The sequence below is a fragment of the Lates calcarifer genome, unplaced genomic scaffold, assembly GCF_001640805.2.
Source record: "Lates calcarifer isolate ASB-BC8 unplaced genomic scaffold, TLL_Latcal_v3 _unitig_5693_quiver_813, whole genome shotgun sequence".
NCBI classification, from domain to species: domain Eukaryota; kingdom Metazoa; phylum Chordata; class Actinopteri; family Centropomidae; genus Lates; species Lates calcarifer.
This window is the reverse complement of record NW_026117669.1, coordinates 123-15,613: the sequence shown is the minus strand read 5'-3', so window position 1 is coordinate 15,613 and position 15,491 is coordinate 123. Positions and strand designations below refer to the sequence as shown.

Sequence of the window (15,491 nt, the reverse complement as noted above, 5' to 3'; positions counted from 1 at the left end):
TTCCTCTGCTGTGTCATTTTGCAGTGAAGTTCTTCAGGTTAAAGCTGGTTTTAGAAACTGATGTAAATGTTTCAGAGAATATATTTTGGAAATTAAGTGACTGTGGCTCTCACAGAAATGTTTTGTGGGTAGTTCATGTTCCTCTTGTGTCTTCATCACATCTTTGTCACTGAGAACAAAGCTTTGTTTTTTCAAAAATGAACTTTCACAGTAAAATAGTTTTTGAAGACAAACATGTAGAAATTACTTCTGTCTAATGAATCTGTTTCAAACCAGACTGATGGTCTGCAGCCGGGCTAACGCTACACATCAGCACTGCTAACATGCTAACGTTTAGCAGACATGATCAAAAATACACATTTGTTCAAACTTTGTCGTATTTTTGAGTCATATAAAAGTTTGTTTTTTCTCCTAATTTTCCTCGACACTGATCGAAAACAATCCCGTTTCCTCTGAGAACTGTGGGATGAATCCACTTTAACATGTTCAGACTCAGCTCCAGACTCAGGTTCAGTTTAAACCCAGAGCTCAGTTAAAGGGTTAATGTGAGCTGGTTTAGTGAAGCTGGTTCAGGATCTGAGGACCCTGATCTCTGATACTGCCTCAGTCCGGTTTCTTCAGGAACTGAACTGTTTCCATCACCTTCACGGTCGATAACACACTGACTCATGTCTGATGGTAGATTTCTCAGAACTGAGCTGGTGACAGTTTTTTATAAATAATCAGACTGAGTTACTGTCACTGCAGCTTAAATATGTGTATCTGTAGTTACTGTTACTTCACTACTTTGACAGCTTTAGTTACTAGTTACTTTACAGATTCAAATGAAGATTATCTTATTTTTTTAAAGCTGTATTTTTATGGATCAAATGAAACTAATATATGAATATATAAATATATATAAAAGACCAAAATTAGCTGCACATCAACCAGATTCAACAGTAAACTGCTCACACATGAAAACATCAGTAATAATGATCCAATGATATAATACAGAATCATTTAATTACAGGACATTCAGTATTTTTACCACAGTATTATCTTTAGGAGATTTTGTTCATGTTTGATGCCTTATTGATAAAACCAGGTTTGATCAGTGGTGAAGTAAAAACATCTGTTATAACCCCACGTTACCAGGCTTTTACTTTAAACAGCAGTTAACATTTTATCTCTTAACTGTACTTGAATTCTAAAATACTCATCATGGCTCTTATTAATTTGGTCTAACTGTGATTATAGTTTAATTATTCCTGATGCACTTTAATGTTGTAGCTAATGTGGAGTGTGATGTGAGGAAGAAGAAATGATCTGGTTTTAAGGAGCTGCAGCAGAAAACTACTGAACACACAGACCCACAGACCAACCTTCAGCAAACACTGTTAGAAAAAGGTTTTCAGTAAATATTCACACCCCGACCTCGACCCCCCCACCCCCACCTCGACCCCCCTCCCTGTGAGTTCTGACCGGAGAGAGTTGAGAAACTCTGTGAACGTGGAACTGAGATGTTTCCCACAGCAGCTCAGTGACAGTTGTACCAGCTGTGAGAGCAGAGCAGCTGTTTCTGAGTCTGTCTGTGGTTTACCTGTCGCTCAGGTGGTTTACCTGTCGCTCAGGTGGTTTACCTGTCGCTCAGGTGGCACGCTGCCCCAGGGACGCTAATGAGGACACTGGTTTGTTCTATATTTCTCTGATATTTTTTATTTCTCTGAACCACTTTGTAGTTTAGACACACGGCCCTGCTGCCCACCACAGCACCACATGTGGATTAATCCGCCGCTGTAAATAGTCCCAAACAAATCAACAGCTTCCTCCCGTTTGATTAAAGCTACAGTGAAGCTGAAGCTTTTTTAAAAATGAAATGTTTATCTGCTCATTGGATTTATTGACAGTAACTCTATGTATAAAACAATGTGTCTTCATCATAAGTGGAGCCTGGACGTGTTTGAGCATTTCACTTTACAACAGTAATTATAATATTAACAAATGTACCATGAGGGTTTTGGCCTTGTGTTGTTTAAAGAGCTTCATGATTTCAGTTTATAGTTCAGTTTTTTTTCTTTTCAGGACACAAGTTATCATCTGAAGTTAAAACAACACGAGTTAACTATCGTCCAGCAGAACTGAAGAGCTTACAGATCCCAGTTCCCCCAGAATGCTGGTTCACTGCTGGTCCTTAGTTTCCAGCAGTAGAATGGGAGGCAGAGGTATCAGGCTGTTACGCTGCCATAGGCCTAAACTGCTGGGAGATTTCCCATGATGCACTGAGCTCCTGTCAGCTGCTGTGTTACAGGAGCTGATCTGGTCAGTGTCGTCCTCACAGATCAGTCTGAGTCTGGAGCTGCTGCTGCTGCTGCTGCTGCTGTTTTTAAAGGATGAAGACATGATGAGAGGAGGAAGAGGATGTGGTGACGAGTAATTTCTGAACAAGTCTAACCCTAACCTCTGTTTGCACAATGTGCAACACCTTTCTACAGAAATTGAGTGGTGTGTAGAGGCTGCTGTGAGACTGAGTGAGAGTCTGTGGATGTGAGATGATGAGGAGACGACGTTGGGCTGAAAAAAGTCAAAACAACAACTGAGGAGAAGCAGGAAGCAGCGTTTGTAGCGAGGGTGAACAGAGGAGACATTCATGTGGCTGCTGGAGCCCGAGCTTCAAAGACTCGCTCATTTTGGTGTGGCTTCAGTGAAATTCAGCACCATGAGATTTTACACTGTGGTTTGATGGTATGGGTGTAGGTGTAAAGATGGGTGACAGAAATAGACGTACCCTCTCTGCAGGTATGGAGCTTATATATGTTGGTATGGGAAGACTTCCTGAACAGGAAGCAGCTTCTCACTGTGGACACACACACACACACATATATATATACTGTCAGTCAGAGTAACTACACCTACTGTACTGCAGTACTCTGAGTATGTGTACTGTACTCTCACTTGCAGCTCAAACTGTAGCTCAGTGTCTGTTTACTGAGCTGGAGAGTACTCGAGTACTTTTACTCAAGTAACAGAAGTACTTACTTCCATTCTTTTCAGGTATCAGCTTCTAAAATGTTCAGGCCTTTTTAAATCTTCTTTCTTCTGATTTGACATTAAAACAGTTTTAACTTAATTTTCCAACATCAAACATTTTGTAACTCTGCTGCATCAAGTTTATTCTAAGTGATTTATTATTATTATTATTATTTATTTTAACAACCGACTCATTTTAATCCAGTAATCTATTAAACATGTAGTAAACTAACAGAGTAGTAGTTTTACTGTTATTTACTTTAACTGAAGGATCTGAGTGTTTCCTCCTGTTCAGTCACAAAATAAATCTCATAATAATTATTCATAAAGAATTAGAATTAAATGTTTTATTTTTAAAGTATCATCAGAGTTGATCTACAGAACCTCAGATTCTTCAAGAGACTGATAATAATTATTGAGTATTTTCAGTTGAGTAGAACTGCATACTGACTTTTAGTAGTTTTACTTTTACTTGTGCAAAGAATCTAAATATTAATTCTCCTCCCAACCAGAGGTGACAGATCAGCTCTGAGCTCAGACTGAATCACTTATTGATCATTTATTGATCATTTATTGCTGATTTAGTTTTTGTAATCTGTAAATATCAGAAACACTGTGTGTGTGTGTGTGTGTGTGTGTGTGTGTGTGTGTGTGTGTGTGTGTGTGTAGTTGTGTCCCTGCAGGTGAAGGTCGTCGGTCGTGCCCCCCCCCCCCCCCCAGGATCCAGACCCTTCAGTGTAAACAGGTGCTCATCAGATTCCCATCAGTGGCAGAGAGGGAGGCGACCGAACACATGAAACCACAGCTGAAGATGTTTTGCGATGCTGAGCGGAGATAGGAACCTGAGGCGTGTGGTTTGGTGGGGGCGGGGGTGAGCTTCTCTTCCCAGATAAGGTGCAGCAGAGAGCGCAGCACCATCCAAACACTCAGGGACCTTTAACCCTTTAACTCCCGCTCCGTCAGTCAGGGTCAGACGACTGAAGGAGAAAACAAACCTCCTCCCTCCAGGACTTTCTCCTCGTTGCCTCCTGAACACTGAACACGTTAACCACAGCCGCCGCCCACAGATACACCCGAGAGCTCGACGCCCCACCAACCCCTCAGCCCTCAAACCCCCCGGGCCTCATCTCCACCCACGACCGTCTCATCCTCACACGTCGTCTGAAACTCAGCACAGGATGTGAACGAGAAAATCTGAAGCTCAGACAGAAACACAAAGGTGTCGTTTCCAGGTAAAAACTAAAGCTAGCTGCTGAGTTAGCCACAGTTAGCCTTAGCTAAAGTTAATCAAATCTGACTTTCATCTGATCTGAATATTCTGGTCTCTGATTAGCCTGAAAGGTCACATGATCTACCTGCCTACTGGTCCTGCTGCAGGTGGAGGCCTTAAGTCCTGGACCTTCACCTGAGGGAGCTCGGATTAGAAAGGTCTGAGCCTGAAGTTAATACCTTTATATTTCTGTTTCAGCTCTGTCTGAGAAAACCAGCGCAGCAGCAGAGACGCCATCATCACTGTCATCATGGCGACTGAGCTCCTCCTCCACCTTGGGGCCGGATCAGGTGATCAGGGCGGTGTTGGACGAGGACGATGGCGTCCATTCTCTGACGATCAGTTTTCAAAGAGCTGAAACAGAAAAAAAACAAAAGCTTCAAACTTTGTTCAGAATCAGTCAAAGAGTTGAAGTGAATGTTGAGGTAACGAGAGCTGAACTCTTCTCCTTCTACCTGAGGACACCAGCTGATCGACCAGCTGATTGATCAGCTGACCGATCGGCTGGTCGATCAGCTGATTGATCCCAGCAGACAGTCAGTGTCTGTGGTGTCTGCAGTCAGTCTGGGCTCAGCTCCACAGGTCAAAGTGTTTCTGCAGCTGCTTGGTCGTTCTCCTGCTGTAACACTGAGACACAGCTCAGGTACTGCACCGTGTTTCCCAGCATGCACTGCTTCACAACAGTCTTGCTGTGAAACCACCTGAGGCAGTGAGAGTAGGAAACAGAGCTAACCACGCTGAGGCCTGCTGCTGCTGCTGCACCTGACGAACTCACAAACACTGACATGTTTAAAGACGCAGCAGCTGATGAGAAAAGAGGAAATAAATCAGCAGCAGGTCACTGTGCCCCCACCCACCCCAGAGGAACAGAAACATATGAGTTTGGATCAGAAACAAAAATGAAACTAAGACGTGTCGGAGGAAGAAGAAGGAGCCGTTTTCTGTCTGAACATGTTTGTGTCTCAGGTCGTCGTCGGTCAGCTGACACAAAGGTGGCAGACTGTGGTCACATGTCCTGCTGTCACCTGAGGCCGAGCGCCCGAGGCCGAGCGCGTAGTAAACGAAGACGTGTTCGTTCTGGCCTCATTTGAAAACAAACCAGATCAGTTGAGTAGACAGGAAGTGGTTTGTAGGTTACTGGTTAGATTTTGCTGTTTGACAGAGGAAGACTGATGTTTGACTCTGAGCTGCAGCTTCGACATCTGCAGCCGACATCTCTCTGAGGCATGGAGGAGTTTAACAGAGAGAAGACTTCACAGCACATGTTGTTCACAGAGTTTGATCTGAATGTGAAGAGGAATTTACTCTGTTCATCTGTTCATCTGCAGCTTTTATATGATGAACAACTTTTACTTCTGAAATGATTTGGTTCATTCAGTCTGAAATCTACCACGTCAAGTTTAAACTGAGCAGCAACAGACACAGGTCTGACCCCCGTCTCTGCACGACTCTAGTCTCTGCAGGATTCTGCAGGACTCTGGACTCTGCAGGACTCTGCAGGACTCAGGTCTCTGCAGGATGTTTTCAGTTTTCTTCCTCTCAGATTAAACATGGCTGATCCCTGATCAGTTCCACCACTGAGTCCAGACTGAGTCCAGACTGTGATACGAGCTGAGGCTGAACCTGGAGATGAGACTGATGAGACTCTGTGAACAGCAGCAGTTTGATGATGAGAGAGTTTTGTGTTAATAAAGAAATGATGACCTTCAGATGACCTTTCCCCTCGGCCTCGGAGGGGGCATGTCTGTGTTTGATTGACAGCAGCTGATTAACGCTTATCTATGCACACAGTTTAACTCTGTCTGTTTTCTCCAGTCTCAGTTTAACTTTCTTGTTTCTTGTTTCTTCAGGACTTTTTTATTTTCATCGTTAATTTAGTCGTCGTATTTAAACGTTTGCTCCTCACCGTTTGTGATTTCTGTTCACAGGTCATTTCTGTCTGTGACTCGTTGAGATTCAGGACTGGACATGTTCATGTTTGTAAGTTGGATGAGGAAGAGACTTTAGCAGGAATGTGGGTTGAAGCGATCTGATTGGCTGTAAGGAAACATGTTCTCTAACTTGTCTAAACATGTTCTTTATCTCCACATCAGCAGCAACATGACGACTGATGAGAAGTGGTGTTTGTTTCCACCTGATGAATCTAAGTCCAGAGCAGATTCCTGCAGGACTGATCCTAAAACCAGGAAGTCAGTTAGCATGTTAGCATGTTAGCACTTCCTGTTGTCAGTGTGTTTCTGGTTAAATGTCTGAAATAAGGTCTGTGGTTTTAACACAAGCTCAAGACATTTTCAGGTTTTATTCTCCAACATAAAATGGGTCAGTAAATCCCCCACTCCTGATGTTTGAAGCTTTTACGTGTCTTAAAAAAGGCGGTTGCTAACGAGTGTCTAAATGAGACTACAGAGGTTGTCGGGGACGTTAACATGAAAACCCATCTACTCACCAGTCCACCTTTACAGCCTCGTTGTGTTTCTACTCACGCTCTTTCAAACTCTCACTAACTTTCTAAGAAGAAAGGCTTTTGTAGAAGAGCTCAGAGCTAAATGAAATGACCAGTTGGAAGCTTAGTGGTGGAGACGTTGACGTCATGTGACCGTGGTGTAGTTGGTTTATAGCCTAACATTAACTTCTTACTTCAAACATCAGAACAGTGGTGTTCATCTGTGAAGATGATCTGATCAACTAAACCTGAAGGATCAGAAACTTTAGCTGCTCACTGTTTATTTTCTGGAATAATCCAAAATACAATGAACGAGGGAACCAGGCTGATGTTGTTCCCTCTCTTTGAGCTCTGTGTTTGGTCTCCTCCACCTCCTCAGTTAAATCTCTGGCTCTTTAGCTGCTAAATGCTCCGTTATGTTCACCTGTTGCTCTCTGACTGAGTCTGTCTGCTGTCAACAGGGATTTTAATTTCAGGTTAAACTGGAGTCAGTAACATGGCAGCAGTGTGTTTGATGGTGAGGCAGTTTGAAGTGTCCAGTAACTCCTCAGTCTCTCTGCTCAGAACCTGCTGTTTGCTGAACAAAGATGTTTTCTGATTTACAGAACATCCTGTGAGCAAAGAACTCAACTCACCCAACAACACATCACCCCCCTCCCCCTTCCTCTGTAATGCTGGCCACTCCTTCTTCCTCTCCCTGCTGAAGAAAAGCTGTCAGCTGGTGAGGCTGCAGGGTTATGAGAGAGCCGAGGAACAGGTGAGTTAGTCTGCAGCTGTGAGGAGACTGGGTGAGGCGATGCCGTTTGGCTGGAGGATCGCTGAACTGCTGCTGCTGCTGCTGCTGTCGGCTGGAGCTCAGGCTCAGAGCGGAGATGGGGACACTGACATGGGTGAGAACATTTAAAACATCTATAGTACATGTGTGGCCTTTAATGGAAAATATGGATCTACAAAAAAGTGTCATCAATGTGTTGCACCAGTGTTTTTAGAATATATCTGAGAGGAATTACAGCACATGTGGTCCTGGACCTGAGCTTAAGACCTGATCCTGAGATGTTTTAAGACTGTAAACAAACAGTCAAAGACTCAGGAGCAGAGAGTGTCTGAGACTTGGATTTGAAATCTCTGAGTGAGTTGACGGTTAATGCTTTGATTGACATGTTATAAATAAATACATTTTAAAAAAAAGATAATCATTGTTACTGTTATTTAAAACACAATCTGAAAAAACCTTGTCTGTAATTTAAGGTAATTTTAAGGTAACGAGCCTTGTGAAAAACAAAATCCAAAAGTAAAATCTGCATCATTATTTATCATCATCAGCAGAAACACAGTGTTTCTGTTTAATGATCAGTGCAGATGATTTCAGACGCTCAGTAACAGTTTGATCAGAGTAAACACAGCTGTTCTGTTTTCACTGTTTCTTTCTCTGTTGTTTTCTGCTCAGCCCGTAGTGAACTGTGGCTTTTCGTTTCAGCCTAAACTGAAGTCAGTAACATGGTGCAACAGTGTGGTTGAATGGTAATTTGATTAGATGAGGGGTTTCCTGTATCGGTGAGTTTACAGCTGATCGTCTCTGAGAGTAACCTGTCCAATAACTCATCTTCTCCCTGCACAGAAACACAAACACAAACAGCACTGTTGACTCTGCTCTAACCTCTCAATACATCAGCTCCTACACAGCCATAATCAACTGCTTTACAGTGTGTTATGGATCTAGAAAGTCCATGAATTGTGCACAGAGAATTTTCTGTAAGGCATAAAAACAAAACTAAGAGCGTAGACAGGCATCAGATGATGAACAGTTATTGATTTTCAAAACATTTGCACATTTTCCTTTTTTCGATCAACTGATCGTCGAAGCTGTTGAAGGGTTTATTTTGTGTTGATCGTTGTGTGACAGTGTGATAGAGTTCATTATGGTGAGGATGGAGGAGGCAGAGATGTAAGACACAGATTATAACTCACCTGTTTGACCCTGCTCTTTCTTCAGCTGCTTCCCTTTGGTCTCATAATTAAACAGAGTAGTTTCATTTTTACGCAGATGATGCACATTTCTATCTTCCTGTCAACGCCTCTGATTCTTGCAGTTTGCTCTGCTTTGAGGATAGAACCACAAGTGTTGGGTGTTCTCTAGCTCTATGATGTGTCCCCGACCTGGCTCGAGCCAGTTCAAATTCAACCAATACCAAACCTCCCACCAGATATATCGGATTTTTGATTTGAGTCTGAACTTTGACAATGTGATAACAGAAGTTATTCCAACTTGTTTTTATCAGTGAAGAAACATCTTTAAAATCAAACCATTTCTGTCAGAGAGTTGTTCACGTCTGTGTTTGATCCCATCTGGATCACAGTAAATGTCTATATTCTGTATCAATTTAACTGGAACGCATTACTCCATTTTATGGTTCATGTCATTCAGGTTCTCATTGTTTCCAAGTGTTGAATGGATCAACTCTAACGTCAGTTAAAAACACAACTTAAACTGGCTTTTAACTGTTCCCTGTGACTTTATTTCTCTTGGATATTATTTTTATTATTTAATTTCTGCTTTATTTTCTTATGTCCTCTCATGTTAATCATTATTTATTCTTCCACTGTCCACTGTGAGTCCAGCAGTGTTACAGGAGTGCATTGTTAAATCAGTGGAAACTGTTTTCCTGTTTTTCCTCAGAGCCCAGAATCAGCTGCTGGTCTGATATCACGACAGGACAAAGCAGTCTGACCTGTGACCTGCTCGGAGGCAGGAACGACAATGAAGACGATGAAGACAATCATGAGGACGACAGCATCGAGAGAATGACCCTGTGGTAAAACATTTTAAATGACATCAAGTGTTGTTCTGTACTGCAGGGATTTCTGTCGTTAATCAGATCTCCTCTGTTCTTCTGTGGACAGCCGCACAGACTGCAGTCTGCAGGAAGAGAAGATACTGTGTGTGAATAGTTCTGGAGACACAATCAGATTCATTGACACACTTGTGGTTAATTTCAACCTGAGCGTCCACCTGAAGAGAGGAGGCAAGATTACAACAACCGTCGACCTGAAGAAAATAGGTAAATCCTCTCTGCAGCTCTGTGTTCACTCATGTCCCATGTATCTACTGATGTTTTTCCAAACTTCAAGATGTTTCCTGACTCAGATATTAAACTCTGAGGTGGAATAAGTCCAGCAAGATGTAAGAGCACAAGAATACAGGATAGAAACATGGGTCAGAGTTCATCAGTTTCTTTTGTTCATTTAACTGAGACAGATCAGATTGAGCAGCATGAAAACACCAGATGACCCTCTGAGTCTGCTGTTGTCCTGCCTGTAGTTGTAGTCGTTTATGGTATCAACATATTGTCTTTTAGAGGACTAGCATTACACATTCTCTCTGTTAAACAGCAGAAAAATCCCCAAAGAACAAAATCTTTGCTGCCATAGAATATGTGTTGCAATTCACACATTTTAACATTTTTTATTTTACTTTCAGTTTAATTACAGTTCAGTTTCTCTTTGTTCCTCAGAGTCTGTCAGTGTTTATAGTTGGAGTCACTGCCACCAAGTGGCCAAGAACAGAACAGTAAATGCAGCTCCTGCTGCCATGCTCAGGGTTTTTCTCTTGGTTTGGACCAAATGAACTGAATTACAGGTGATACAGAGACACACAGCATACCTGCCTGATCATTACTGTCTCTTTGTTGTGTTGTTGCTGCAGTTCGACCCAGAAGTCCTCATGTGTGGAACGTTACCTTCAACCAGGAAACGAACCAGGCCACCTTTCATATTCGGACTCCGTACAACAACGATTACCTGAGAGTAGACAATCAGCTCTTCCAGCTGCGCATCTGGACCACAGGCAATGAAATGGTAGATTTATTGATTTACTATATTGTTGTCCTTAATGTTACTCCGCTAACAGGAGTTTTCATTGTGTTTATAGTGAGTTTATTCAGCACTAAGGTTAGTTCAGTTTAACCTGCAGGAGTTTCTGAAGGCTGCTACAGCAGAAATAAATTCATGATGACTGAAAACAAAGTTTTTACTACAGAAATAAATCAGAGAGAAAATCAGCAGAGAATCCCAGCTGTCACAGATGATGAGCTCAGAAAGACTGAAATCTGAAAAATACTTTCCCAACATGGTCAACCCATCATCAGGCCTGTTTTATATTTGGGCCGACAGCAATTATTATTTCTACCTTTGTCCAGCGATGATTGAACTATCACTGTTATTTCTGTTTGTCCACAGGTTCAGAACGTCTCATCAGAGGACAACATGAAGATCGACATGGAACACCTCTGGAAAAACACAGAGTATCACGTCACAGTGCGATCCATCCCGGTGAAGCATCTACAGGGCAGCTGGAGCAAGTGGAGTCAACCCTACACTTTTCTTACACCACCTGGTAAAAACAACCGCTCCTGTGAATCTCTAGAGATAAGACAGAAGAGAATAATGATCTTATTTAGCCAAGTCCTGTTTTTTTTCTTGCTGCAGGAGAAAAACTCCCAGTGGAGACGAGTGAACAACAGGAGACGCTGTACACTCTGATTGTGTGTCTCATTGCTTTAGTGGTGGTGATTGTCAGTGTTGTTTTCTTCTGGAAAAACAAGTACGACATCTCTGCTTTCTGGACAGAAAATCAGTGAAATGACACATGCTGTATTTTTTTCTTATTAATCTGTCTTTTCTTTTCCCTTCACAGAATATACACCTACATGTGGCCGAGCATCCCGCATCCTAAAGACACACTGGTGCAGATCTGCAAGCCAAATAAAGTGAGTTTTTACTTTGAGATTGAAGAAAATCAACAGCATCACAGTGTCACTCATACATGTGAAATATTTAGTTTTAGAGATGTGGGGCTGCAGCTATGACTCACAGGGATAGCTGGTGAGGTAACAGCTAACATGTTAGGCAGCCAGCAACCTGTCTCTGTTTAATAAGCTCCGATAACTTCCTCACTCTGAGGTCCGGAGGTAAGGACAGCTTCTTATTGGTCAAGCCACCTAAACCAACCAAACCTTTATCATTGAGGTGTCAGATCAGAAAAAAGCTCAGATTTTTGTGACAGGTTTGGAAAAAAACATGTTCCTGCTTACAGATGCATCACATCAGAAAACACTTCTGTGTTGTACTGGAGAACAGTTACTGTAACGTGCACCTTTCATAAACTAAATGTGATGCTTTTTCTGGTTTTGCAGGGTCTCCTGTTGAACTTTAAGCCTGAGGTGTTCAGCGCTCTTAAAGTCTACCCAATGGAGAAAACAGAGGTGCAGCCATGTGAGGAAACGGAGCCCTCCGTCAGTCCTGCTGCTGCTGATGATGCTCAGTCGACCAACCCCTGTTCCACCCAGAGCTCGGACTGCAGGAGCACCACCAGCGTCAGCACAGAGGAGCTGGAGCTCTCCGCCCTGCTGAGCCGCAGTTCCTCCGACGGAGAGGACAGCCTCCAGAGCACCAGTCCTTCTCCCATCAATGACCTTCGGCTCGGGGACGGACCTCGCACACCTCAGCCTGAACGCAACAATGGAGGAAACGAGGGCGAGGTGTTTGGAGTGAGTCAGCAGGAGGAGGCCTACGTCACCATGTCCAGTTTCTATCAGATCAAGTAGGTGAGGAGAAGGAAGAGGAACAGTGATGGACCAGGAACAGGACTGGAGCCTGTGTTTATCAAACTTCTGAGAATTACACTTCAAGTTGTTCTAAGGCTGTGGTTCCCAACCTGGGGGTCAGAACCCCCACGAGGTCCAACAATCTGAAAACAAATTTTCTTCTGTTTTCTTCCTCTTTTTTGGCCTGTCCGTCAGTCTGAAGAGATCAAAACTCCACCAGTTTCTGCTTCTTTATATAAATGTTGCTGAAGTTTTGACCTCTTCAGACTTTTTTCCTTCTCCATGCACCTTGGAACTGGATGAAGTTTTGCCAGAAATCCCCTCTCTGCCTCTATAACGTCTCTTGGCCGCACCAACGTGCGATAAGTGGATACTGTTATGAGAATTCAATTCAATTCAATTCAGTTTTATTTATATAGCGCCGAATCACAACAAAAGTCATCTCAAGGCACTTTTCATATAGAGCAGGTCTAGACTGTACTCTTTAAAAGAGGTATCTACAGAGAGAGACCCAACAGTTCCCACCATGAACAGCACTAGGAGACAGTGGAGAGGAAAGACTTCCTTTTAAGAGGCAGAAACCTCAGGCAGAAGCTCTGATTAATCACATGAATAATAACAGGCGGTTGCTCTACATTTGGGTCACTCTAAAAATTTACCCAAGCATAACATGCCTTTAATGTTTCTTTAGTTAATTTTAAATTACTTCCTTTTCAGCTGAGTCTAAAATGTAGCAGTTTGGTAAATGTTGGTCATTAACCCAAACCTATTGAAATGTAGCTTGTTGTGTATTTTGTTGCTTTTGATGCCAAATGATTATATCAGGTATTTTCATAATGTCTCACTGATCGTACACTGACATACTTCTTCATAGTCATCTACTGGCCACCATGGATGGCTGTTGGAGGAAGCTTAGGAGATCACCCCAGTGTTTCTGCATGTTTTATGACAAATCACACAGTACTTGAATGTTTCCAGAGTATATTACCATCTAGGCAGCCCATTGGTTCAGTTCATATTTTAGCTGGATATGCAGTGCATTGTGTGTCTCTAGCAAGTTTAAAGTCATTCACATTTCAAACCATAGTGAAATAAATTAATTCTTGTTGCTGTCTGAAAGACAATCTCAAAATTAATTTTAAGGCAGGTGACAAATGAACCTAAACCTGAGTCTAAAGAGTGTTAGTGAAGTGGGATTCTTTAGCGCTCCTTCTCATCGATTCATTAAACATGGAGAGAACTCTTAAACACATCACTACAAAGTCTTCCCACAAGAATCATCTACAATCCTCAACTCTACAACCTCAACCCTAAGTCCCCCTCAACCCACCCCCGACCCCACATAGTATGTCATCAAAAATGTCATAGTTTAAGATGTCATCGAAAGTGTGACAAAAGTGCTATGTCGTCAAAAATGTGATGAAAAAAAAAATATATAACAGATAGTATGTCCTTAAAAATTTAATAAAAATGTCACAGTATATTAAGGCATCAAAAATCTGAAAACCTCTCCAACCTCAACCCTAACCCTATCCTCTGCACCATCAATCCCAAGCACCTAGAATGGCTTCCAAGCTCCTTTATATATGGAAACCTTTCAAAATGCTTTTCTCTTGTAGGGAAGCCTCTGTAGTCATCTGTCACTTGTCTGTACAAAACAAAAACATACAAAAACACCAGTGATGTCCTATAAAAGAAAGCTGCTCATATCTGTTAGAGAGCTAAACCACCTGCTGCAGAATGGACCCGGCTCTTCTCATTATTATACAGCACTCAGCCCTCATTTTTTCTCCAACCAACAGCACTGAATCCCTTATATCAACTCAGTCTATAGGTGAGCTGTGTTGCTGCAGCAAACTAAATGGACTGTTTCAGTTTGTGGCCTAAGTCATGGAGATGCCAAAAACAATGCTGCTTCTTAAAATATCTGACACAACCTACACCTCATGTTTCCTTACAGCAATGGCTGCAATAAATACACAGAATGTATATCTGCTTTATCTTCTCAGGATTAACAAATGTATTAATGATACTGTATATACTTTATGTTAATGTTTGATTGTACCAGATACATACCAGTGTTTCTTTATTTAAACAAAGCCTATTGTGTTGCATATCATTGTACAATAAAAGAGAAAAATGAGAATTAAACATACCGTTTCCTCAGATTTACTGACACTACAAAACAATGAGTTATACTTAAAAATAACATTGTACTGACTATAATGATCAAAATCACTCAAAAAACCATGATACTATATTCATTTGGAAAGAAACTAGCTGCTAATAAAGCCACAGATCTTATCAACTTAACACATCATAATCAGAAAACACTTCTGTACCTAATCATAAATGCATCCTTATGTTCCTTTAGCATAGTTAATGTGGCATTCATGTGGTGGTCAAGATCTGAGTGTTGATTCAGAGCTTCCAGGCATTTCTCATCATTAGGATTAAGTAGACATCACACTCAATGGAGGCACTGACTCCACAGTAATAGTTGACGAACTCATCTTTGGTGACCTGTCAATCAAAAGAAAAACTCAGAGTGTGAACAGAGTTTTACTATATGGTGAAAATGTTGAACATGACATCAAAAATGGTCAAAAAATGTCATTGTAAGGCATCAAAAACCATCAAAAGAAGTCATAGTATAGTAAGGCGTCAAAAACCACTAAAAAAATGTAATAGTATAATAAGGAGTCAAAAATGGTCAAAAAAAGTCATAGTATAGTAAGGCATCAAAAACCACTAAAAAATGTCATAGTATAGTAAGGCGTCAAAAACCATCAAAAAAAGTCATAGTATAGTAAGGCGTCAAAAATGGTCAAAAAAGTCATAGTATAGTAAGGAGTCAAAAATGATCAAAAAAAGTCATAGTATAGTAAGGCATCAAAAATGGTCCAAAAAAGTCATAGTATAGTAAGGTGTCAAAAACCATCCAAAAAGTCATAGTATAGTAAGGCGTCAAAAAACATCCAAAAAAGTCATAGTATAGTAAGGCGTCAAAAATGGTCAAAAAAAGTCATAGTATAGTAAGGCGTCACAAACCATCCAAAAAAGTCATAGTATAGTAAGGCGTCAAAAATGGTCAAAAAAAGTCATAGTATAGTAAGACGTCAAAAAACATCCAAAAAAAGTCATAGTATAGTAAGGCGTCAAAAAT

General features: G+C 41.5%; 1 protein-coding gene across 1 annotated transcript; it reads left to right on the top strand.

Moving 5' to 3' along the window:
* Window positions 1–6,990: 6,990 nt before the first annotated feature.
* On the top strand, window positions 6,991–14,476 carry LOC108875542 (interleukin-7 receptor subunit alpha). Its single transcript, XM_018664537.2, has 9 exons — window positions 6,991–7,239; window positions 7,328–7,612; window positions 9,400–9,535; window positions 9,624–9,781; window positions 10,426–10,577; window positions 10,959–11,115; window positions 11,208–11,322; window positions 11,416–11,488; window positions 11,915–14,476. The coding sequence occupies exons 2-9, from the start codon at window positions 7,519–7,521 to the stop codon at window positions 12,323–12,325; spliced, it is 1,296 nt and encodes a 431-aa protein (XP_018520053.1). The 5' UTR covers window positions 6,991–7,239; window positions 7,328–7,518; the 3' UTR covers window positions 12,326–14,476.
* Window positions 14,477–15,491: the final 1,015 nt, after the last annotated feature.

What these genes read in the sequence shown, in the direction of transcription:
- LOC108875542 (XM_018664537.2), top strand. Translation starts at nt 7,519, where the DNA reads ATGCCGTTTGGCTGGAGGATCGCTGAACTGCTGCTGCTGCTGCTGCTG. An exon ending in CGTCGACCTGAAGAAAATAG is followed by an intron (nt 9,782 to 10,425) that starts GTAAATCCTCTC and finishes TTGTTGCTGCAG; the next exon opens with TTCGACCCAGAAGTCCTCAT. An exon ending in GTTTTCTTCTGGAAAAACAA is followed by an intron (nt 11,323 to 11,415) that starts GTACGACATCTC and finishes TTCCCTTCACAG; the next exon opens with AATATACACCTACATGTGGC.